Below are 26,419 nucleotides of genomic sequence, written 5' to 3'. Positions count from 1 at the left end.
CCAATCGTTTTTCTCATTGATGGATGGATCGCTGTTGGGGAGAGAAAGTCCACATGACTTTAAGTTGTATGGAACAAAAGACGCAGGGCGACTTTGGTTTAGATCCTGGTTCTCTTTGCAAGGAAGGTGGATATGACACCTTTTAAAGCAGCTAGTGCTATGGGTTGGTAATAACACTAATTATCCTTCATCTGAATCTCTTCCTCTGTAAGTGGATTTGGGAGATGTATGAAGTGAGCTTGAGAAGTAGAGGAGTACCTAGAGTAATCTTTGGGGGGCTTTGATAAAGGTGGTCATTGGCATCAATGCTTCTAGTTCTCATTTGTTTGAGATAAAATTGTATTCCCTAAAAATTCACACCAAATTCTTCTCTTACTTGCATTTTCTTTTCCACTTGCAAATTTTCCATTTTCCACTTTGACCTATAGGACACACTCAGAATTTTCTAAATAATCTTTGTGCATTCAAAGTAAGTGAAGAAAGGCTAAGGAAAGGTAGTCATGGAGAAAACCAAAATGAGCACACTCGTGCTTATGGAATTTGAAATGGTTTCTTCTACTCAAGGCTTCTCCGATGAGCTTTATTTAAGTTTGGAGAGATGTAAGTGCCTAACTGGGCATCATACAACTAAATCAAGTAGAGATGGGAATTGAAAGTGTATACCCTTAACCATAGTAAGCAGTCATGTGATAGAAAAGTCTTAGTGTGCTCAATTAAGAGCTGAGCAGCTGGTCTGCAAGGTGGCAAGTCCTGGCTCTTATGAGGCATGCTGTGTGAGTGGCAGTTTCCTTCCACACTATCCCTTACTAAATATCAATAGTTGTCTCACACTGGAAGAGTCAACATGTTAGTAATGCTGACATTCTCATGCTTTCTATTTTTTCTTAACTATTATATTTATTTACATTTCAAATGTTGTTGCCCTTCCCAGTCCCCCCTCCATGAGCCCCACCTGCCTCCCCCTCCCCTTTGCCTCTAAGAGGATGCTCCCCACCCACCCATCCACTCCCACCTCACCCCTCTAGCATTCTGCTTCTTTGTAGCATCAAGCCTTCATAGAACTAAGCACATCCCTTCCCACTGAGGCCAGAGAAGGCAATCCTCTGCTACATATGCAGTAGAGTCTATGGACCAGCCCATGGTTAGTGCCTTAGTGTCTGGAAGCTCTGAAGGATCTGGTTAGTTGATACTGTTGTTCTTTCTATGGGGTTGTAATCGCCTTCAGCTCCTTCAGTCGCTCCCCTAACTTCCATAGATTCTCCTAACTTCAGTCCAATGGTTGGCTTTAAGTATCTGCATCTATCTCATTCAGGTGCTGGTAGAGCCTCTCAGAGGACAGCCATGCTAGGCTCCTGTCTGCAAGCACGACATGGAATCAGTAATAGTGCCAAGGTTTGGTGCTTCCTCATCGGATGGATTCCAAGTTGGGGCAGTCTTCGGATGGCCTTTCCTTTAGTCTCTGCTCCATTTTTGTCCCTGCATTTCCTTTAGACAAAAACAATTCTGAGTCAAAAATTTTGAGATGGGTGGACAGCCCCATCCCTTAACTGGGGCATGTCTATCTACTGGAGGTGGTCTCTTTAGGTTCTATCTCCCCATTGTTTGACATTTCAGCTAAGGTCATCCCCTTTGGGTCCTGGGAGCCTCTCACATCCCTGGCGTCTGGGACTTTCTAGAGGTTCTCCCTGTCCATAACCACTCACTGCTACCTGAGTATGGATGCTTCAATCCCACTTAGATGGATTCCTAATCACAGGAGGCAGAGGGGGTGAAGGATATGGGTGAGAGGGGAGAGAGGGAGGGAAATAGGGGGAACAGAATCAGGTATGGCGGCAGACAGAGAAACCATGCTTCCTACTCTGTACCTCTCCAAATCTTCAGATTTCTCACTTCTTCCATTAGCACCAAAGCTCACTTTCCAGGAGACTATATAACACCAAGGAGAACTCTTTGTGACTCATAAGAATTTCTTGATGTTTATAGCTTTTTCAGTGTTTAAAGGTATATTATAACCTAGGAGATGTCTAGCTTGCTAATGCTAGGAAAGATCAAAGCAGTTTTGAAGGTCACCCATTAGGCTGAAGACCTCATATGATTAATTCCATTTATACCCAAGAGGCCTTTCTCATTATTAGCCACTATGTCCCAGGCCTGTTTTGATTGCAAGGTCTATTCACAGTTGATCATTTGAGGGAATAGTTTTAGCTTCATGGTGATTAATGTGGTGACACAACTAATGAACTTAAGATGTCACCACACTTATATAATGCTAATACTATAGAAGAGCATGGCTTGGGCATGCGCTACTACAGCACTTGGGATAAACACCCTGTTATGAATGCATTCCAAATTGTGACATACTAAACAATTTTGGTGAGAGCTTAAAATGAGCTGAAGCATCAGGAGGATGGAAGGTTCTTACAGGACCAGTGGCATATCCCTACACATGTGTCTAGTTTCTGATTCCAGAACCTCCAGAACATTTGAAATCATTCCCTTTCTTCCTTCTTCTAAGATGTCCCCTGAACTCTGGCTGATCTCAGGACTGGGTGAAAAGACAGAATTCCTTTTTGTTATTCTCTGTGCTGCTCTCCTCTAACTTTTTACTGTTATAAGAACACATAACTCACCCCTGAGGGCTCAGATTAAATTATGGCATAAAATTAAAATCTGGCATCTTTGCTCTCTATTATGTTCAAAACTATTCCATGTAAGGACTTATTTTTAATACTAAGTTTAAATTTTGAAGCATAACCACTCACCTATTCTATAAAGAAAAAATAACATCCTTGGGGATTGCTGCTGAATATACTTCTTGACATCAACTACCAATTTTATGTTAAATTGCAGAAAGAATGAGAGAACAGCCCAGATCCAGGATTATTTTTTAGGTAGAAATCACCACAGAAAATACCATTTGTTCTCACTCTCCTCACTTTGCATATTCCTTATCATTTGTGTTACACAGAGAAGGTAGGTTTTGATTTGTAAGACTTTACTGCACTTTTAATATGAGCTATTCTTTCTGTTTGATTAAGGACTATTATGTCATAAAAGCTTTTAGCAATATCTTAAATTAAACATAATTAGAAAAGTAAATCTTCTACTGAAGAGAAGGAACATCATGACCAAATTTTAATACTTTCCCCTTTATGAGAGAAGAAATTGTTTTATTTTTATTATTAGCATGCACTTACTGTTCAAAGTGGCAGTTTTGTAAGGACCTCTTACCTCAGGTCTGTCACGTACCTTTATTATCTTTATCTGCTTATTACTCTCACTTGCCCTGTTCCCATACTTCCCAGTGGTGTCCCCTTTTATGCCAAATATCCCTCTCTTTACTCTTATATCTTTTGCATATTTTTAAATCTAGAATCTGCATATGAGAGAAAACAATGTGATACTTGTTTTCTGAGTCTGGATTGTTTCATGTAGCCTGTCTCAGTGATTTTTCCTCTAAATGATGTCATTTGATTCATGTTATGTGCATATGCCACGCTTTCTTTATCCATTCATCTACAGATGGCAACTAAGCTGTTTATATAGCTAGGTCGTTAGGAACAGAATAGCATTAAACATGGACACACAAGTGTCTCCTTCTCTCCACACACTAGCATTCCTTTAGGTACATATCAAGAAATGGCATAGATAGATCATATGGTAGTAGTTCTATTTTTAGTGTTTTATAAATGTCTGTAGTAGTTTCCATAGTACTTCATTAAATTATATCCCTTCCAATGGTGTGTAGGGTTCCAAGTTTCCATATTCTAGTCAGTGTTGTTTGTTGTCTCTTTTACCTTTTTCAAAAATTCTTCTCTCATACAATATAATATATTCTGACTGCAGCCTCTCCTCTCTCCCCTCCCCTCGGTACTCCTCACTTCCTCTCTCTACTAGATTCACTCAGTTTCTCTTCAGAAAAGAGCATGTTTCTCAATGATATCAAGCAAACATAGCTTAAAAAGATACACTAAGACTACACACAAATCCTCATATCAAAGATGGACAATGCAACCCAGTAGGAAGGAAAGGGTGCCAAAAGCAGGCAATGGAGTCTGGCTGGGATGGGAAGTGAGAGATGGACTCTCAATGTTACTATAGTTTGTACTGTCCTAATGCCTAAGGACATCCAATATTTTCTTTCAATGTTCACTTAGTACTGGTCAATTATATCTCATTTTTTGAGAATTGTCTGTTCAATTCATTTGCCCATTGATTAATTGAATTACATACTTGTTTGTTGATTGCTTTGGTTCTTTATATATTCGGAGACTAGGCCCCCACCAGATGTATAACTTGCAAAGATTTTCTTCCATTCTGTAGTCTGCTGTTTCACTCTGAATGACTGACTGCCTTTCCCATCCTGGCACTTTTTCATGCCATACGATTCCATTTATAAATTATTGCTGTTATTTTCTTGTCTACTAAGGTATCTTACAAAAATCTGTCATATGCTTATATCTTGAAGTATTTTTTTTCTTTGTTTTCCTATAGCAGAAAATCTGTGTGGCATGTCTAGAATCATAGTATTCAGGAAGCAGAGGCAAGAGAATTGTTATAAACTCAAGACCAGCCTGATGTACACAGTGAGTTCTGGCTAGTCAGGCATAGATAGTGATAAGCTGTATTGACAAGACAAACAAGGTGAAATAAAAGTGTCAGAATGTCTTTTATCAAGAAAACAAAGGAGAAAGGATGCTGATAAGGGGGTGAGGGAAGCCAAACCCTCATCCACTGGTGGAATGATAAACTAGTAGAGCCACTGTGGGAATTCAGTTTGGCTGTTTCTCAAGAAAAACGAACAATAGAACTACCACATAATCAAGCTATCCTACTCCTAAGAATATACCCCAAAGAATGCTATAGCTTACCACAAGGATACTGGCCTGTCCATGTTGCTGTTGCTTTATCCAGTATGGCAAGGAAATGGAATAAGCCCAGAAGAATATCAGCAGATAAGAGGACTGAAAATATGGGATATATGCATGATAGAATCTTATTCAGTTACACATAAAAATGAAATTATGGCACTTTAAAGAAAACCAATGTACTGGGGGATATTTTATTAAGCAAGGTAACCCAGGCTATAAAGAAAATCACCACATGCTCTCTTTCATATGCATACCTTAGCTTTTAATTTTTGTAGTTTTCTATTTATGTGAGAATGAATGAAAGCCAGAGGGAAGTATCTGAGAAGATTTAAAAGAAGTGTCAAGGGAGGGGGTAGACGGCTTATATTTAGACTATTTGGTATGCTATTAAAGGGGAACTTTCGCCGGGTGTGGTGGTGCATGCCTTTAATTCCAGCACTTGGGAGGCAGAGGCAGGCAGATTTCTGAGTTCGAGGCCAACCTGGTCTACAGAATGAGTTTGAGGACAGCCATGGCTACACAGAGAAACCCTGTCTTGAAAAACCAAAAAAAAAAAAAGGGGGGGGGTGAACTTTCAGGTATAGAAGGGTTTTAGCAGGATTGAGGACACAGATGAGGGACAGAAAGTTGGAGGAGAGTCAATTAAAACTATATATGAAAATGCTATACATTAATCTGCTACTTAAAAGAAGATAGAAACTCTAGCTGTTCTCATAAATGGTCAGACTTTGATCTTTGTGATTTTACTCTATTACAAAATTATTTATAAATATTTTACTAACTTCAAAAAGAAAGAAATTAACAATAAGATATATGTATATATGTGTGTGTATATATGGAAATATGCAATAGAAACTCATAAATTGTTATTTTATGGTAAGAAGACTGGGACTGTAGAAAAGGTAGCTACTAGTTTTCAATATAAGCACTTTGGCACTTTGAAACTGTAACTACTTGATGAAATTTAGATTTAGTAAAGCATACTAAAGTATTCCCATACCTGATTTTAAACTATGCTACAGACCCATAGAAATAAAAACAGCATTGTACTGGCAAAAAACAAAAACAAAAAACAAAAACAGACGCATAGATCATTAGGGTAGCATTGAGGACTCACATATAAGTCCAAGCACCTACAGTTACTTGGCTTCTGAGAAAAAGTGCCAAAACCGTACATTGAAAAAAAAAAAAACAAAACAGCATCCTTGGCAAATAGTGTTGAAAAAAATTGGATTTCAACATGAGGAATACTGGTCTCTCTTCATGCACAAAACTCAATTCCAAGTGAATCAAGACTCCAGCATAAGACCTCATACCCTGAAATTGCTAGAAGAAAAGTAGGGTGTATGCTTCAGCTCATAGGCTTTCATAGGTAAAGGCTTTCAGAATGATTTGGTGGCATAGAAAATAAGATCAACATTAGAATCATGTGGTCCCATGAATTTAAAAAGCTCCTACACAATGAAGGAGACTGTTAAGGGAGCAACTAGATGGCCCACAGAATGGGAGAAACATCTTTGTTAGCTATTCTCCTGACAAAAACTGGGTGTCTAGAAGGCAGAAAGAACTGAAAAACCCCAAACATTGCTAGCTTAGTTAAAAATCAGGCTATGGAACTGGAGAGCAAATTCTCAAAAGATGAATGCAGATGGTTAGGAATCAATTTACAAAGTGCCCAGCATCCTTAGGCATCAAGAAAATGCAGGTAAAAGTACCTTAAAATTCCTCAGGCTCTCAGCTTTCCTTAGTTGCCTATAGTCCTTTTACAGTGTTGGGACCTCATGGCCTTTCCCCAGCCACAGTGTCCTTGGTTAGCTTATGTTTAGGCAGCCATGCTGGTGAGATTTTTATGGACGTAAATCTGACATTCCTAGGAGACAGTCTCACCGGCAAGCCCCTGATGCTTACAATCTTTCCAACACCTTCTTCAATGGTCCCTGAACCTGAGGTATAGGAGTTCTACTGCAGATGTGTCCATCAAAAGCTGGGCTTCCCAACTCTCCATTTGATTGGTTGCATTTACCTGTAATGGTCTCCTGTTGAAAAGAGAAGTTTCCTTGATGAGGTGTGGGTATCTTTTATTTGGGGGGTATTTTATTTTGTGTGTGTGATTACTGTGAATGGGATTGTTTCCCTAGTTTCTTTTTTAGTTTGCTTATTGTTGATATATGGGAAGACTATTAATTATTGTATGATAATTTTGAATCTTGCCACACCAAATGGCCAGCCATGAAAGTATATAAACAAGTAACAAGTACTGATAAAGTTTAGTATTGTGTGAGTGTGTGTGTGTGTGTGTGTGTGTGTGTGTATGTGTAACAACAATCAATAAAAGAATATACAAACTGAGCAGGTTATATTTATGTATTTATGAATGTGTGCATGTGTTTGTGTGTGTGTGCATGTGTGTATGTGTGTGTTTGTGTGTAACAACAATTAATAAAAGAACATACAAACTGAGCAGGTTGTATTTATTATTTATGTATTTAGAAATGTGTATGTGTTTGTTTGTGTATGCATATGTGCATGTATATATATATACATATATATAAATTAATGAAAAAAGAGGCTATAAATGTGAAAGAAAGCAAGGAGTGGGTATATGAAAGAGTTTGGAGGAAGGAAAGGGAAGGAGAATATTATAATCTTAAAAATAAAGGAAATAATTTTTTAAATGTATGCAGACTTTAGGAAAACATTTCACAGAATCATTTTTTAATTTAACAACTAATTAGACATGTTTGATATGATTGTTTTAAGAGTGTTTTGCTTGGTGAGCCAGTGTATTTTTGAAGCTTTATATTTAATCTTTACTAATATTATAATGATATTACTAAAAGTTTTGTATTTAGAAGTATGTGTGTATGTTTGTGTGTATAACAATGAAAACCATACAAACTGAGTAGGCTATATTTAGGGGTGTGTGTGTGTGTGTGTGTGCGTGCATATGAAAAAGCATTATTGTTTTATCACTTGTCAGCCTAAAACTTACTCTTATAATACAAACTCAAGTATTAGTATTAGACCCCTAGTACAAACCATAAATTAAAATTTCCATATAGTGTAACACTTTTTAAAGTACCTTTAATACCTTATTTTTTTTAAAGCTGAATTGAGAAATACTGTAAGAAGCATAATGTTTAAAAGAATGAGGTGCCAAATAATAATAATATGCTTTAAAAAAAGATTCTACTTCACCCCAGTCATAACAGCTATCATCAGGAACTCAAATAATAAGGAATACTGTCATGTATATGTTGAGAGGAAAACACTTATTATCTACTGGTCAAATAGTACACTAATATACTCACTTTACTTTGAAATCCAGTTTGAAAGTTTATTACAAACTAGAAATGGAATTGGCACATGACCCAGATATGCCACTCCTTGGCATATACTCACAATACTTTATATCCTGCTACAGAGACACTTATATATCCATGTTCATTGCTTCATTATTCACAATAGCTAGAATGGAATAAAATAGATGTCCATCAACAGATGAACAGATTAGAAACTCTTGGTCTATATACACAATGGGATTTTACTCAGCTGCAAGGAAAAGTAAACTCACAGAATTACTCAGGAAATTGATGGCACTGGAAGGAATTAGACTGGGTGAGGTAACTCAGGCCAAGGAAGACAAATGCTATCTATTCTCTCTCATATAAAGATTCTAATTTAAATCTTTTGTTTCATGTCATTAACTTGAAACATAAGTGGAAACTAGGGAAGTAGAATGAAACATTTGGTGGTGAAAGAGCCTAGGACATGCATGGTAAATGGGAGAGAAGAGTACTGAGATATAATGCTAAGTTGGGGGGGGGGGTCTTAAGCATAGAAGGGACTGGGGATACAGGAGGAACCAGAGGCTGAAGGGGATATGAAAGTCATATGAAGCCTACCATATAACAACTCTACTTGAAAATATGTAAGTTGAAGGATAATAGAACACATGTGAAAAGAAAAAAGAGAGAGAATACTATTAAAGGGTTGGGCAGGGATGGAGTCTATGTGGTAGGGGAGATGAGGATAATGGGTAAGTTAATCAAAACTAAGGATGTATGGGAAAGCTGTATGGAAGCATTGATCAATATGGAAGCCACCACCAAGACTCAGAAGGCAGGAGGCTGAAAGAATAGGGAAGAATGCTGTGAAATGCTGCCTTCTGGATACAGTGTGACTATCACTCCCACGATCTCATAGCATTCATGGTTACTGTACAAAATCAGGCTATTCCAAATCCTCAGGCCCCTCCTTACTGAGGAGAGGTTGACAGTAGATAGTAGCTGTAAAGGGGAGCATCATTCTTTACTGAGACCATTGGTATGTTTTCCTTGCTGCAGTAAATGGTTGCAGACACATGACATATGGGCAGTACTGGTCATTCTTACTGTGTTTGCAGATATATGGATAGATAGATAGATAGATAGATAGATAGATAGATAGATAGATGATAAATAATATGTAAAGTGCAGAGAGGTGTATTGAAATGTATTAGCAGAGTTTGGATATGAAATTAGGGCCTATAGATATGAACCTACTTGATTTTATATGTGTGTGTATATATACATATATTATATGTATTATACATTATATATTGTACAATACACATTTAATATATACATTATATACACATTTTATATATATACACAGCTATGAATGAAAAACTATATGAATGAAAAGAAAGATCTATACCCAAAGTGAAGACAAATGCTTTTTCATATGTCTTTCACAGCTATGTATATATAGCCTATCAAGATACATTTTTCGTTAAAAAAGCAGGCTTCCTTATAGCAATTTTTTTTTACATCTTGGTATTAGGTAAGGAAACTGGAGCATTAGGTAAAATTGCAGTTAAAAGGCTTTGTTGGTATATTTCTTTTAGCTATTTTATTCAGTCCTTATGCCTCTACCTCCCTTCCCATACTAATTCATTCCCTCTGCCAACACAAGGTAGGAGAGAAAGAAAGTTGGAGGAGAAAAGGGAGGATAAACCCATATCAGGTACTTATTGGCAATTAGTGGCATGAGGTTCCTTGGGGCAAGTCCAGTTTTCATTGTCATAATATCCATCAATCCAGCAATACCAAACAACAGCAAACACAGTAGCAGGAAGAGCAGCAGCCGCCACAGGTCCCCTCAGGCTCTCCCATTTATACCCTCTCCAAAGTTCCCAGAATTAACCTATCTGCCTTTGGCAAAAATCACACCCCTGCTAGTGTGTGAGGCAAATCATAATCACCTGCTGTGAAGCAGCCTCTTGTCCCACACTTGGGATTAAAACAAAAACATATTCGCATAACATATCTGGGTTTTAAAGAAACCAAAATTCTCATTATAGGCCTCAAATGAGCAACAGCTGTAGTCAGTGTCTTGTTTGTAGCAGATAAAGAAGGTAATAGATGGACCCAGTGTGTTCCGAGGCTGCAGTGCATTCCAGCCCCATTGAGGATGCTAACCATGATGAAACAAATCTAGATGAAGAGAAATAGCATTCTCTGTATTCTCTGCATTTTTCATTCTATGATACGGACCTGATTTTTATGGAAAATATACATTAGAGAAAATATAAAGAATAAATAGCTTCATGGGCTCAATAGAAGGAAACACTATCTATATTCACTATGTATCAGGAACAGCGACAACCAAAAGTCTTTCTGAAACACAGAAAGAGATGGGATGCTCTCTGTACAGAGGGCTGCCTTTAGACAGGTGTGTGTTGGGAAAGCCATCCCACTGACTGTTCACCAGCTAAGAAAGTCATATTTGAAGCCCAGTTTTTGTTGCTCTTGTATATAAGCATTCAGTTAATAGCCAAGCTAGATCCAAACCTGAAGTGAATTTTTGACATGTTCTTTGCCCAGATGGAGACCGTTTACTAAATGTAAATGCCATTACGAAGTGGCTTTTGTTGGCTCTGTGTCTGACTTTACTCAGGCAGAAGAACCATACTGAAGAGTTGATATAGAACCACTCCTATCCATCAAGCACGTGAAGAATGAAAGCCAAGCTTGGAAAACTTACAGCCTTCACAGTCTTTTAGTTTGTTAAAATCGTTCTGGTTTTTTCATACCTTTGAGGAATGTTTTTAGTTTATCACTTTAACTAGTTTAGTCTCCACAGTACTGTATTTGGTTGAATGTTTATTGTAACTTAAAAATATTTCGTATTTTACTGAGGAACTGGAGAGATAGCTCATCAGTTAAGAGCACTTGTGGCTCTGACAGAGGACTCAATTACGTTTCCAGTATTCATGTGCCTGCTTACATACATCTGTAACTCTTGTTCCAAGGGATCCTGTGCCCTCTTTTGGCCTCCTCAGGTACCAGGCACACATGTAGTTTACAAACGTGCAAGCAGAAAAACTCTCATATGTATAAAATAATAATTTGAAAAATGTTTGGTTTGAATCTGTCCTTTCTTCTCATCTTGCCTCATGGCCAATATTATGCTTATTATTTTGGTCCCAAGTTAAGGGTGCATGTGACTGTGATGAGGGCCTCAGATTTTTAACGTTGTAGTAAACACATCAAAACCTCATAGATAACAATAAATAAATAAATAAATAAGCACAAAGTGACCTTATTGCATTTTACATATTAAAGTTATTGGTTGTCAGTCAGACAGTTCATGCTAAAACTGGAGATAGTCACTTTCAAATATTCCTTGTCCTCTGGTCTTTCTCTAGCTAAGAAAGTCTTCATCATTTGGGAATGGAATGAATGGTGTGCTGTTGAAAGTTCACATTAGCATATTATACCATGTGTGTCCTGGAGTGAGAGGGAAAAGATGCCTATGTCTTAGGGGCTCCAAGTACGATCTTTAAGTTATACCATGAAGACAGCAGTTTGGAGACATTTTGTTCATATTTTTTGAAGTTGTATTAATTTAGAACCTCTCTCCAATTGAATATTATCTATGATTTGGAATTTTCAGTCTTTCTGTCAGTCTTGAATTCTAAAGTTGAAATAATTTTCACCTTTCACTGGACCATTCCAAAAATTTTAAGTGTCTTTAAACATGTTATATGTCTATTGTGAAAAGCAACATGCAGACTATAACTTAATGATTTAACTTTTTATAGATAAGTTCTGTACTTGTTGAAATATATTATTCCTGACATACTCAGTCATATTAATCTATAGTCCTTTTGTTATACTTGGGATATTATATCCATATCTACATTCTTGGTGGTCTCTGTGGCAAATGGATAGTACTGATTTGTAATTTTGCTGTCCTTAGTGGGAGATGTTTGTCCACAAATAGAGAAAGCAGAGATTGAATGCCATGAGAACTTTTCTCTGACCATGGATGGAAAAGATAAATGTTTTAGTTGTGGAATAGCTCAATAAAATGCTTATTTGTCCAGAGAAGCTATTCCATGGATAACTTGAGACTTTGCAACAAACCAATCATGATCATGAATCTGAAAAGTTCACTGAACTGCCTGTAGTATTAAACAGCAGTTCCTGACAGTTACCGGGATGTACAAGTGCCCCCTTTTACTAAGTATTGACTGTGGCAGCTAAGAGCTTTCCATACATTAGTTCCTCTAATCCTTGTGCTACATTATGAGGCTGTATTCATCAGCCATCATTTACAAATGAGGAGACTAAGAGCTAGAAAGGGTTGGTGTGAGCTAATCAGAATTTCCATGCTAGCTTTAGCTTTGCTTTAACTCCACTGTCTCATATCACTGCACGGCTTCACTTATTCATCCAACTCACACTTGCTGAGGGCAGGCTCAGCATGAGGCACAGTTCTATGAGCTGGGACCACAGCATGCAGTGTTTCCTCCCTCCTAAAGGCCACTCACTCTCTGTTGTATTAAGTAACTTGTGAACATTCATGTAAGGCAGTAGCTATGACTTGTAGAGTTTCGAGAATGTAATTGAAAATACATGTGAGACTATCTATCTATCTACATATCTATCATCTATCTGTATATTGACATAAAAAGATTGTTTTTTTTAAAAACACAAACACTGTATGCTATACCATGCTCATTTTATTTGTTACCTGTGTATTTTAGATTTTGTAGATTCTGAAAATTAGATGTATTCATATTAATAAGTGTTACTTGGTTGTGAGCCTAGAGTTTAAAGGCTGAGCCGTCTCTCCAGCCAGGTCTCCATTGGATCCTTCTCCTCAGAGCTCAGGGAACCCAGCAGGAGAAGACAGAAGGGTTGAGAACACAGGGAGAGCACACCCTTCAGGATCAACTAAGCAGTGCTCATGCTGCCTCATAGAGACTGAAATGGCAATCACAGAGTCTTCATGGGTTTGTGCTAGGTCCTCTGAATATATGTTATGTTGTTGGCATAGGTCTGTGCTAGGTCCTCTGCATACATGCTATGGTTGTTGGTTTGGTGTTTTTGTGGGACTCCTGGTAATGCAAGTAGGGGTATCTCAGACTATTTTGCCTGCTCTTAGGACTTCTTTCCTCCTAGTGGGTTCCCTCATCCAGCCTTGGTCTGAGGGCTTGTGCCTGGTCTTATTGTATCTTGTGCCATGTTTGGTTGATGTCACTGAGAGGCCTGTTCTTTTCTGGGGGGAGACAGAGGAAGGAGTGGCTTTGGGAAAGAGGGAAGGTTCGAGGTTCGAGGAGGACTGGGAAGAATGGAGGGATGGGAAGATGTGGCAGATATTTATGAGAAAGCTGTAGTATATGAGAGAAGAATACCATATTTTAGAAGAAGCATTGTTAATGATAAACTACTTTTTGGTCTCTTGTTTTCTTAGGCCTAAGTGCTTTGTGGGTGTGTGGAGTAGCAGAGATAATCCTTTCTTTAGCGCATACTCAGATGGTCTGATCACACAAAGGTCCCGTAAGAGGCTTAATTATTTTGTAACATAGATTGAAGGATCCTGCCACAATTAGAATGAACGCTGCAGCAGAGAAATATCATTGTGAGAAGGAAAATATTGATGCCATGTTTCCTGTCTTATTAGGAAAGCAAATCCTTCCAGAAGAAGAGAACAGCATCACAGAGTGTTTTGTGAAATGCCACATCTTATCTACATAGAGAATAGAAGAATAATTTTAAATTGTCTTGATTGAAAGCTAAGGTTTTGTTTCAGCTAGGAAAAAATGCCAGTAAATGCTGTGAAGCATGTTGCATTATTTAAAGTAGTTGTTTTATTTCTTTCAGGGGGGAACGTTTTTGATGTACAAAGAGTGATTGTGTCCCATTCTCTTTTTTTTTTCCCCTTCTAAGGCAATTTTCTAAGAGGTGGGATCAATAGCAAGCCAAACAGCTGTTCACTTTAGATGTTGATGTCCCTTCTCCCCGGGGCCCTAATGTGGGCCGTCCTATAAGCAGTGCAAACTCCATGGATATCTTTTATTTCTCTAGAAGGTGGACTGGATTTGCAAAGCCATCAGCTGGATATGCAAATACTGCCCGACGGCCCAAAGAGCGATGTGGACTTTTCAGAGATTCTTAATGCAATACAAGAAAGTAAGTTTCTCTCGAATTTTAAATGCAAAGAGGAAAAGGTGTTATAATATTGGGAAAGAGTAAAACAATTGGCAGCTTAGATACTTTAAAACCCGAAAGAATAATCAATCCATGTCATAAACAATGTTTTGTACAAAATAATTTTGAGACACAGAGAGACTAGGAAGTGGCATTAGCTTGTGAATCTGAACCATAAGATATTGGAGTCTTTGGAGAATTCTGTATGTTTACAATATTATGCTATTTTTAAAATATTTAAAATGTTTTAGGTTTAGACTAATTATAAACAATGAAAAACCATTTTTTAAAAAAACAATTATTGTTCCCATGCTCAAATGCAAGAAGAAAGAACTACATGGTGGCCCACTAAGCCAAAAGCAAAACCATATTGACTTAGAGTCATTGATGAAAGGCCACATCCCAGAAGAAACTACACAGAATAATGGTTAGTGAGAGGGGCTCTTTGTTCACTTTTTTGTCTTCAGTAGATGTCACTCAGAATCATATTTGATCAACACATTTGCTCAATTACAGATTAAACACTGAGCAGCTGATGATTCTCGTTTCGTTATCAGAGCAAATTCTAGGTGATGCTGAAATTGAAGGTTTTACATTTGCAGACCATTTTAGGAAAAGCAACTGCAGTATTTTCTACTTTTGAATTAGAGACATTACATTTTTGTGCCAATGTCTGTGCATGCAAATGAATGTGCATGTGTACATGCATGTGTGTGTGTGTGTGTGTGTCTGGGGATTGTCTCAGGGCTTGGCAAATACCAGGCAAGTGCTTTACTTTTAAACTCATCAGGCTAAATTTATTATGAATATTCCTCATGCTTTTTAGAGTCCTTCCCCACCATTGTACTATTTTCTTGATTTTATAAGATGATGAATGGTTTAGTGTTTTATGTGGGATAATCGAAGATGGGAAAATTGACAAAAGAGATAGGGAAATTAACAAAGAATTTGGACAAACATTGGAGGCCAGATTAGACTGGAGGCAGCTGTAGCCTTCATTGCATCCCTCCATGAATGAGATCTGTTCTACATTTAAACATATTGAATTGAAGATTAATCTACATTTGAAAGAAATGGTTTTAATTAAGAATATACGAGGACCAGTTGTTTGTTCGGGATGGTCATCCCTTCATATTAGTGAATAAAAAAGAAAAACTTTCCCCAGGAGGATGATAAATCAAATTAATAGACAAAGGACAGAAAATTACTTTTCATGCAAAGTTATAAAATTATATAATTATTTCATTTGCTTAAAAGGATGCTAGATTGCACAGTTCTTAAAGAACAACAACAACAAAAAGTTTCCACCGCCAAAATTTGGATCCATGTAAATGCTAGAGTTGAACTTAATTGATGTGTTTTTAGGACTGAATTAACTTGCATCAAAATGAATGGTTCATAAAGAAGTTTTCTTTCCAGTAGTTGGTCATTAGTAGACCTCAATTAAAGATGCATTTGTCTAATGCTGTAAGCTGTTTGCTAGTTTTAAATGATTATCTCTTTATGAATATCCCTTACGATTCAAATAAGGGAATACAAATTTGTGAGTATTTTATAAAGTTCAGACTAAGACCCAGGTGGCGCTAGACAGATAGCTCTTGGCAGGAAGAGCACTTGCAACTGTTGCAGAGGACCCGAGTGTGGTTCCCAGCACCCACATAGTGGATCACATTAGTCCGTCCATAACTCCAGTACCAGAAGATCCGCACCCTCTTCCTGAGATGCCAGATGGATCCTCTGAATTCCTGTTTTAACAGATTTTCCTGTCACCTAAAGATGCTACGGGTTTCTCTCTAAATGCAGGAACTTCCAAGGAGCTTAATGTTTACATAGAAGAACCAGAGGGGAAAGGTTAACTTCCGGCCAACTCTCCATCAGTCTTACGCAGAGCTTCCGGTGCAGTGGGTGGGAAAGGAGGAGAAAGTTTCATTAAATGCCTCCTTGCCTCGCTCTGTTCCCCACTTCCATGATTCTAAAAAAGCTGATATTTTAAAACAACATCACTAAGATAATTAGAATACAAAATATATCGTTTCCAGCATGGAAAGGGGTGGTCAGCATAAAAAAGTCTTCTTACTCAAAGCTAAAAAGCTATTGGCAATTGTTAGCAGACAAGAGAGGAAGACTCCGTTTTCCCTGAGATTGTAGCCTCTGGTATATTAACTATGCTCCAGTGGAAGGCACACATTCAAGAACTTATGGGCATAAGTTGAACTTAAGCATAAATTGGACTTAGTTGGTTAAAAAAAATAAATGAAGACACAAATTAAGTGGATGGGGAAGGAGGGTAGATCTGGGAGGAATTAGGGCGTGGATATGTAAAATACACATAAAATTCCCAAAGAAATATATGTGTATACTATTATTACGTTCTAACAATTAGCTGGTTTTAAAATCTTTGATATGAATATTGAGCATCTCCTATTTGCTAACTCCTATGTTAGTTTGGTTTCTACAGGACAGAAGACAGCACAGACATAAAAGTAGATTTATTACAAACAGACTGGTGTTAGAAATTGAGACATAACCATTTTTCCCGTTTTTTTATATACTAAATTGCTTCTATAAGTGTCTTTTTTTTATGCTCCCTAGTGGTGCTTCAGGGTTGGTGTGCAATGCTTTTAGAATTCGGTGTTTCAGATGTAATAATCTGCAATTTATGACAAAAATAACCTAGTGAACTAGCACTCTGCAGAACAAACGTGGACATCTGGATTACACTGCACCGGCCTCTCACGTCTTCCTCTGTGACCTATAATTTCACCTTGTTTTGTCTCCAACGCAAAGCACTAAGATTAAAGTACTCCTGCCCTGCGTGGCAACATGAGGCTATCCTGATGCATTTGGAAAGTTAAAGAGCAGTGAATCACATTCTTTGATTGTTTTTTACCCCCCCCCCACTTCCTTTTAGACTATTTCTCAAATACATTTACCGTTACATTTTTCTTCATTGCTGCTATAACACTGTCTCCTAATGCCACCCTCTTACCTGGAAGTGTAAATAAAGGCTTTCCACATTACTTCCTCATGCTTGAGCCGCTACCACCTAACACTAAACGCAGGTTCAACAAACACACCGCTCATAACTCATAATTAGTTAATCTGATTGCTATCCTCGCAATACATTTGTGATCTCTTTTCCTTAGAGAATTAAAAATCGCAAATGCCTAAGCAATCCAGATGAATTTCCCTAGAGAAGTGGTTGAAATAATTGTAAATATTTGGCAAGTAGAATCAATAGCTTTGTCATCGCAAATAGGCAGCTTGGTCCACCTGACGAGGGGACCAAGATATCTCTGGACCTCTGATTTCTCTTTTCTGTCCCTGTCCTGGGTTGGGACAGAAAGAAGCAACCATTTAAACTTTCTTTTTGTGGGGCTGGAGAGATGGTTCAAAGGTTAGGAGCACTGGCTGCTCTTTCAGATGTACTGAGTTCAATCCCAGTAACCACACGGTGGCTCAGCACCATCTATAATGAAATCTGACGCCCCCTTCTGGCCTGCAGGCATACTTGCAGACAGAATGCTGTATCGATAATAAGCAAATTAATCTTACATTTTTTTTTTCTTCGTGTGCTGAGTGGGATATTTGGTTCAGACCCTCTAGCTGATGTTTCTCTCAGGCAACTTGAAACCCTTTATTCTTGCTCAGTTGTTTGAATCTCGGATGCTCTGTTTCTAAGCCTTGCTTTTTGAGCTGAGTCCCTGATATCTGTAACAGAGAATCAGCTCCGTGTCTCCCTTGCTCCCCAGATGCACCCGCCCTCGCTCTTCGCTGCTGCTGAGGTCTGTTCACACAGCTCTTCCTCAGTTTGGCTGTGCGTGCTGATTCCTGACTTGGATCACATGTCATTGTTGCACACACACACCCCGCCCCTCTCTTTGTTGATTCCCCAAAGCGTTTTGGCTCTCTCCTGCACTTAATGAGCCTAGTAGCAGATCTCTACTATGTAGATAATTATAAAAATATTTTCTATTTGAGAAAAACATTTAAGGGAGGTGATGAAATCCATTCTTGCATAATTTTATGTGAATAAACATTGTCGCTGTGAAGTTCAGATCATGGATAGAGAAACCTTGCCCCCACTTGGGGTGGACAGTGAGCTCTCTAAGAGAAAGGATGTATGCCCATGAAGTCCATTGCCTCAGCCCCAACCTAGTGAGGTATCTGAGCTTAGCAGGTACTTGAAATACCTGTCAAAAAATAGATTTTAAAAAAGATGGTTAACTTTGTAACTTACGGCTTATTTTTCTCCTAAAGGAGATAATGTAAGTTTCTATATAAGAATATTGATTTTTGTTCCTAAAACCTGCACTGTAGTTAAGACATCAGGAGCAAGAATGCTATACTGTGGAGCCCCCTCTGCCTATCTCTGTCTTTGAAGCATGCACCAGGCACAGTGTTCTATTGATGACATGCTTAGCTGCACATACTCTGATAAGGATATTAATATCTGCTGGAGCTATGTAGCATTTGGCAAGTGATAAAGATGACTAAATTAAGATAGTCCTTACTTTCCAAAAATTGGATTTCTACAGCATACTAACTTGTCTGAGTGCTCCACTGGTGGCATCCCCATGGTGACTTCAAGTCACAAATTTTTGTGAGCATCAACAGAGAGGGTGAGGGGCTTCTTCCTCCCATTCCTCATTAGCTGTCTCCACCAGAGGCAAAGAGTTGGAGCCTTAATGTAGAGTTGGATTTCTCTACCTTAATACTAGAGTAGTCCCCTGTTCTTCATTAGACATTCATTTCAATTCAAGGGGAATGGCAGAGCTTGTCAACCCCTTATCCTATATTCTCAACAGAGATGACCACTGAGAGAGCAGCAGGCAGGAACCACCCACCACTGAGTGTGTCTGTCACAGCATCTCCAGAGAAGGACTCACCCCAGTGTGAATGTGGTTATCCCTTGGTCAGTGACTCAGACTCAACAAGAGGAGGAAAGAGAGCAGCACCTTTCACTGCTTCCTGTCTGTCTCAGCAGTGTGACCAGCCATAAACCTCACACACAGGTTTATGGTGCCACGCCCTTGTGCTCCCCTCCCCATGAGTGGTCATCTAAAACAAGTCTTTCTTCCCCCAAGTTGATTTTTGCCGCATATCTGATTGTAACAGTGAGAGACAAACAAATGCACCGTGCCAATCAATTCCTCGAAGCAATCTTTCCATTTTGTTTGTGCCCACTTTGCCTTTTTGTACTGAGTAAATGCTTGCTTAAATGTCTGAGAGTCTCCAGTGGACAACCTACATTTCTCATCTTTCCGGGGCACTATCCTAGCAACATGCCCATAATCCTATTTAATCTTTCCAGCTACTGTATCAGAAGCCAGAGTCTGAAATTGCCTCCACGTGTCTTTCCTATCATCCAGGTGCGATACTCTTAGCATCTTCTTGGCAGTCCTAGTGTCTTTAGCAACTGTGGCATCTGTTTTAGCTGCACCTTTACTCAGTCTGTTTGTGCTTTTCTAGCTAAACCCTAAGTTTTCCAAATATTTCTACTCTTTCATTTTGCTCCCAATTCTCACTCTCACTGTAAATTCGGCTATAATCAGCAAGTGGTACCTGAAAGGGGAAAAAATGAAAACAAAAGAGAAAAAGTAAATGACTGCTTCTACATATGATGGGGAGAGAAAGCTTATTGCAGATGTGTGAGAAAGCATAGCCAGAGGCAGGAACATCTGGGAGAATCCAGAGGAAAGGGGGAGGGAAAGGGAGAGGGGAGAAAGAAGAGGAACCGGAACAGCAGCCAAGAGGGCCAAAGAGTAGACAAAAGAGGCAGGTAACCAAAATGGTTGAATTATATAACAAAGAGAAGTTTCTATAATTTCCTAACAGGGCAAGCTTAGAGACCAAGCCTTTAAGACACAGGCCTTCAATATCCAAAGAACGGTAAGAAGTCCCTGTGATACTAGCTAGCAAACAGAAGCACAAATTTACCCAGCCACCAAGTGTTTGAAATAGCCAGCAGGTCTCTGACATTGTTAAAATGACATTTTTGTCATTGCTCAAACCTAATTGGTAACTACCTGCTGTTTAAAGCACTGTCTACTTGAAGCTGTGAAGTTATGGCTTGCACATTAAAGTCATGAGTAGGGTCCTAGACTCGATGATATTAGAGGAGGGGTATTCTCATGTCACTAGACTACAGTTCATACCACCCAACAGTCCCCATCACGGCATATGTCTTGAGGATTGACTCTGGGTCAGATTCTCAGTAGAAATAATAGCAGCAGGGTTGGAACTTGAATTCCGATAAGGTAAATTACTAATACATACATAAACATGAGTAAGGAAGCTAATTTCAGACCCCGTGTTCAGTTCTGGGAAAGAAATAAGTAGTGGGAAGGGTGTGCTTTCAAAGTGGGAGCTTCTCTACCCGGGGTGGCCAGACAATCAAGCTCTGAAACGCTGTATATATTTCATGTTCAGAAACCTGAGTTCCTTCAGCTCCTCTCTTTGAGTCTGGCTCCGTGGAAAGACTATGATGTCTTCTTCTCTGTGGGTCTCTGTGGTCTAAATACCAATGGTGATTACATTCATCAGCGCTGGTGTGCTAATTGCCACATGCTTGGTATCTTCAAGTCACACATCTGTGATCCGGACACTCTAGAAGTCAGAACCAGAAATCAAGATGGTGGTACCTGCATTCCTGCTGGAGGCTGCATTGTTAGTGTTTCTGTCTTCTATTGGCCACCTGCTTGCTGTGGTCCATGGTCCTGGCATCTGTCTTTAAAACCAGCAGTAATGCATTTTCCACTTCCTCTCTCTGATTCTGACTGCCGTGAGATTCCATGTAGTCCAGGAAAGATGTTCCCTGTTTACAATCCTTAACATAAACATATCTGGCAGTCTTTATTGATGTAAAGGAACATATTTACAGGGCTGAGAAATGAGGTCAGCCTCATAGGCAGATAATGACTGAGCCTATGTCAGTGAGCGGTGAACGTTATCTTTATCCCTATTTCCTATCCATTTTATTTTACAAGAGCAAAACTTGAAATGACAAATGCATTGCGTAAAGCCACATGCTTGGCTATAGTTTTAGAACCTGGACACTCTGACTACATAGATTATCTCTTTGTCCCTGGGCCCAATTCTGTTCTTTCTTTTTTTTAACTACTTGTTATTTGCACTTATTTAATGTTTCCTTTTTCCATAAAGGCAAAGAGTCACACCACTCTTAGTCACCAAAACATGCCCATCACGCCCAAACACTTGACACACAATGTGAGCTTGTCTAAAACATTTATGAATGAAAGAATGTATATTCAAATCAATGTATATTCATTTTATACAGCAACTTCTGGCAAGTTATAAGCTATTTTAAAAGCATCAAAATAAGAAAAATTTAAAAAAAAAAAGCCCACACACATCACATCAGGCTGTAATTTGAGGTGGTGAAGAAGAGTCCGGGCTGTCTACTCCACCAGTGGCACTCAGCTTTTCTTCACTGTATGCTGCAAGGTGTATTTGAACTTCTTAGTCTCCCCCAAGAAGGATGACATATAGTTCTTTGTATATTCTTGTGTCATTAGCATAAATAGTCTATAGGGGGAGCCTCTGAATGGCTTACTCCTTTCAATTCATCATGAGAGGAACAAGGAAGGCAGGAAACTTAATGGCATGCTGCATTCTTAAATTTACTAGAGAGATTATAAAGGAAGAAATAAAGGTCAGGAAGCCAGGCTAGTGGCACTTTTATGCGCTGCCTTGTCAAACCGTACGGCTCTTAAGTGTGAAAATATAGCACAAAAAAGCACAGCTCACCTTCTAACCTACAGAACGAATCCTCAGTAGTTTTAAATGAAAGGGCCTTTCTCAAAGCAGTTATACAAAGACAATCTGAATAAATCGCCTTTTGTTATTCTGGGAGGCAAATTATGTTTATGACATGAAGGTGTTTTACCTCCATTATCTTGCCTAATGTCACCTGTTGGGTCAGGCAGGTTTTACATCTGACATTTTTTCTCTTAGGAGGGGATGCATGTGTCACTCGGGGTGTTTACTGAAGCAACGTGTGCGAAGGAAACCAGAGGGAGATGCCTCCTCTCACTGTGCTGATGTTCCGTCCAGCTCCGTAGTCCACTTTAACGTATGTGCTTTGCTTCTAGTGGCCAAGGATGTCAATATTCTTTTTGATGAACTTGAGGCTGTCAACAGCCCTTGCAAAGATGACGATTCTCTGCTTCACCCTGGAAATCTGACGAGCACTTCGGAGGACACCAGCAGGCTAGAAGCAGGGGGAGAGGTAAGAGCATGCATGACTTCCTGCGAGCGTCATGCTTCAGGTGGGATCCTGTGCAGAGAGCGAACCAGCAGACGATTCAGAATCAAATCCCATTAAACTGCAGGCTCCTGGGAAGCACAGGCGGGGGTCATAGGTCTGTGTGACTAGGTTCTTCTAGCACATTCTGAGGATCTGAGATGGGCATATGCTCAAAACCGAGAAGTTAAGCATGCACTTGCTGTCTCACATCTAGAGACACTTAACGTGTGCAGAGCAAGATTTCCACAACTTCTCGTCATTTTAAATGCAGTCCAAGTGTCCCTAACTAATAAAAAGACACTTGACAAAGATGAACTTTCTAGTAGAAACCCCTGAGCATACAGACATGCAATGTAAAACATACTGGCTTTTCAGACCATGGTGTTATCCGAGGCCTCTGAATTTGTATTTGCCTCTGTCAATGGGCAGTTTCCTTATGGTTGGACATGTGTCTTTCTGATCATGTACCATTACAGGGAAGAAGCAGTATTCTGTGGGATGTTCACTATTGCTTAGGCTGCCTCTCAATGAGGTTTAAGGTTTCCTTTGAATTCCCATCACACAGAAATGGCATGCACACAGAGTTAAAGTCAGTCATTGATGGCATCTTCCTAATGCTTTTGCTCTTCCAGACAGTTACACAGTGAAAGAATGGCTCCTTTAAGCAGTGGAAAGTAGAATCAAAACTCTTAAAGCTTATAATTATGGTTAACCCGATCAGATTTATGTATCAATAAAAATTCACAATTTACAAGATGCCAATACAATAATTTTAGAGCCAATTGATGATGATAAAAGATTTATCCTAATTATTCTAACTTATGATATCATAACTGTGGCTGGTTAAGGCCATGCTGGTTCACGACCGCTGCTATCTTCCTTCTCTTCTACCTCATATGCTCTCCATCTCTTAGCTCCGCCTCCCTTTCCCTGTCCAATCACAGGCCTGCCCTAATGTGATTGGACAGGCAAAACCCTGCAACATCACAGTCTCTCTTTTCCCTCCCTATTTTTCTTCCTTTAAAAAAAAAAAGATTTATTTATTTATTTATTTATTTATTTATTTATTTATTTATTTATTTATTATGTATGTGAGTACACTGTAGCTGTACAGATGGTTGTGAGCCTTCATGTGGTTGTTGGGAATTGAATTTTTAGGACCTCTACTTGCGCCAGTTGGCACCACTTTGCTCCAATCAACCCCGCTCACTCAGTCCCTGCTTACTCCGGCCCAAAGATTTATTTATTATTACAATAAGTACACTGTAGCTGACTCAAAGCACACCAGAAGAGGGTGTCAGATCTCATTACATGTGGTTGTTGGGTTTTGAACTCAGGACCTTCGAAAGAGCAGTCAGTGCTCTTACCTGCTTAGCCATCTCACCAGGCCCCTATTTTTCATTAAGAACAAAAAGATCCGTTGTTCATCATCTCTACACACTTTGGATGCTGTACAATAGTTTCATGAAGGGACATTGAAAGGAACTCAAATAGCAAGTAATTTATTTCCCTTCCAGAGAAATAGCAGTTTCAGAAAGGCTAGGGCTGTGCTGGAGGTAGAAATGCTCAGTCAGAGCCAGGCTTCTTCCTGGAACTTTTGACAAAAGCCTTGTGGTGGTGGTTGTTGCTGTCATTGTTGTTGTAGGTGTTGTTGTTGTTCTATTGAGTACAGCATCCAAAATTGAACCCAGGGCCCCATGATCCTAAGTAACACCCTGTCACTGAACCATATCCCCAGCTCAATGCCCTGCTTTGAAAGATAGGTGCTGCTATCCCTGTCTGGTAAATATTTGTTAATAGGAGCATCTTCAGGCTGGCTCCCAAGGGTCTTATACAGCTTTTTGAGGGGTGAGGTTGCACACATGGTGCTTGAGAACCGATGTGATACTAGCATGTCATGGAAAGCTCACACGTTTTCCATCTGTATGTTTTTGAAAAGTGATGGGCTCTGTGGTCGAGAGAAGACAGGCTTCCCGTTTCCACTTGGCTGGATTTGCAGACTCAGTTCAGAAATCTCTTAGCCTAAGACACTGGTCTCCACCTTGAGCAGCCCAGACTCAGTGCTCTCCTTTAGGGCTGGCCCTACATTGGTACAGTCTAAGAAGCCTGAGCAAAAAGCCAATTCATTCACCCTCTATTGATTGTTATAAAATAAGGACTATGACTTCCGTAGAAGCTACAAGTTTAATAACAAAAAAACATCTCAAACTATCATGCAATCTATGAATGAGAAAGACACTTTTCAAGTTATATGACTTATCACTATTGCTAACTTTTTACTGCTTTTTTTAATGCAATTGAAAATTAATATTAGAGTGCATGCAAGCAGAAGGATGTGTATTGTTTTGTCTTAAGCACCCTAAATGCTTGTATTTACACATATACCCAAAGATAACAAGGTAAAATATTTTTCTTTTCTCTGTGTATGTGTGTGTGTGTGAGTCTATCTGTCTGTGTCTCTGTCTATCTATCTATCTATCTATCTATCTATCTATCTATCTATCTATCACTACTTATACCTCTATCTCTCTATTTCTATCTTCTTTAGACAGATTCTATGTAGCCCTGGGTAGCCTAGAACTTGCCATGTAGACCAGATTAGCCTTGATAGAGATTTTCGTATCTGTGCATCTCAAGCACTGGGCTTAGGTGTGTGCATTATCGCACCCAGCCTTTAAGATGGTTTTTGTTTGTTTGTTTCTTTGTTTTGTTTTGTTTTGTTTTTAGTGTGGGCGAATCATCTTGAGAAAAACAGAATGAGAATATTACTAAGCACATTGCACTTACCTGTGATGCAGCTTTGACCCTTCTAGGACACCATCCTACCTATGTTGTTCTTTGATTTTTCATTTCCTTACCCTAAAATTTTTACTGCATATAGTGTAGACACAGAAATTCATTTTGTTCACATTTAATAGAAAATTGTGTTGTGAAGTCTTCTTTGGCTTGTTATTTTCCTGTAAAAAAAAATGTTTCAATACAACTCAAGTGTATTTATTCTCACTGTTGCATAATAGTATTTAACAGAGTGTCTATCCAGTACACACTGTATTTATCCATTTATTGTATGTCTCTGAGTGTACTCTCATTTTAAATTTTTCTATTGTTATGAACAATGCAGCATAAATATTTATCTACATCTCCTAGTTGCCTTGCCAAGAATCTCTCCAGGGTTGTATGTTAGGGAAATGTGCAGTTTTACGAGATCAGAGCCGTTATGTTTCCCAGAGTTAGCACCCCAGTTTTCACTTTCGTCAGTAGGCTGTAATGGCTCTCAGATGCCCCCAGATCTTTGTCAACACCTGCTACTTTCAGATGTCTTATGGTTTGCCCTTTTTATATAATGCATCTTCAACTTTTATTGTTCCTTGTTTTCACGTTTCATTTTATGAGCTTGAGCTTCTGACTCGTGTTCATGTTTGAACTAAATTTCATTCCGTTTCAGTTCTTTAGCCTTACTTACCTGAAGCTCAGGCTCACGAACGGCTTGAACCGGTCTCTTTCTCTTTGTACGCAGACAGTGCGAGAACGAAACAAATCCAATGGACTTTACTTTAGAGACGGAAAATGTCGAATTGACTACATTCTTGTGTACAGAAAATCCAACCCTCAGACTGAAAAGAGAGAAGTGTTCGAAAGAAATATTAGAGCAGAAGGATTACAAATGGAGAAAGAGGTAAACAGTTTTTTTGTATGGGACTGCACACACACATGCACACACACACATGCACACACACACATGCACACACACACACATGCACACACACACACATGCACACACACACACACATGCACAC

At 39.0% G+C, this 26,419-nt stretch overlaps 1 protein-coding gene across 5 annotated transcripts in view; it reads left to right on the top strand.

Annotated features, from left to right (window-relative positions):
- Window positions 1-26,419, top strand: part of Ano4 (anoctamin 4) — a 374,740-nt gene that overhangs the window by 192,211 nt on the left and 156,110 nt on the right. For all 5 annotated transcript variants that reach the window (XM_021174227.2, XM_029482964.1, XM_029482962.1 and 2 more), the window contains 3 exons: window positions 14,231-14,335; window positions 22,468-22,604; window positions 26,140-26,298. In XM_021174227.2, the coding sequence (XP_021029886.1) occupies window positions 14,231-14,335; window positions 22,468-22,604; window positions 26,140-26,298 (401 nt within the window). The remainder of the gene's footprint in view (window positions 1-14,230; window positions 14,336-22,467; window positions 22,605-26,139; window positions 26,299-26,419) is intronic.

This window comes from Mus caroli, chromosome 10 (assembly GCF_900094665.2).
Source record: "Mus caroli chromosome 10, CAROLI_EIJ_v1.1, whole genome shotgun sequence".
NCBI classification, from domain to species: Eukaryota; Metazoa; Chordata; class Mammalia; order Rodentia; family Muridae; genus Mus; species Mus caroli.
This window is presented reverse-complemented; position numbering and strand designations above follow the sequence as displayed.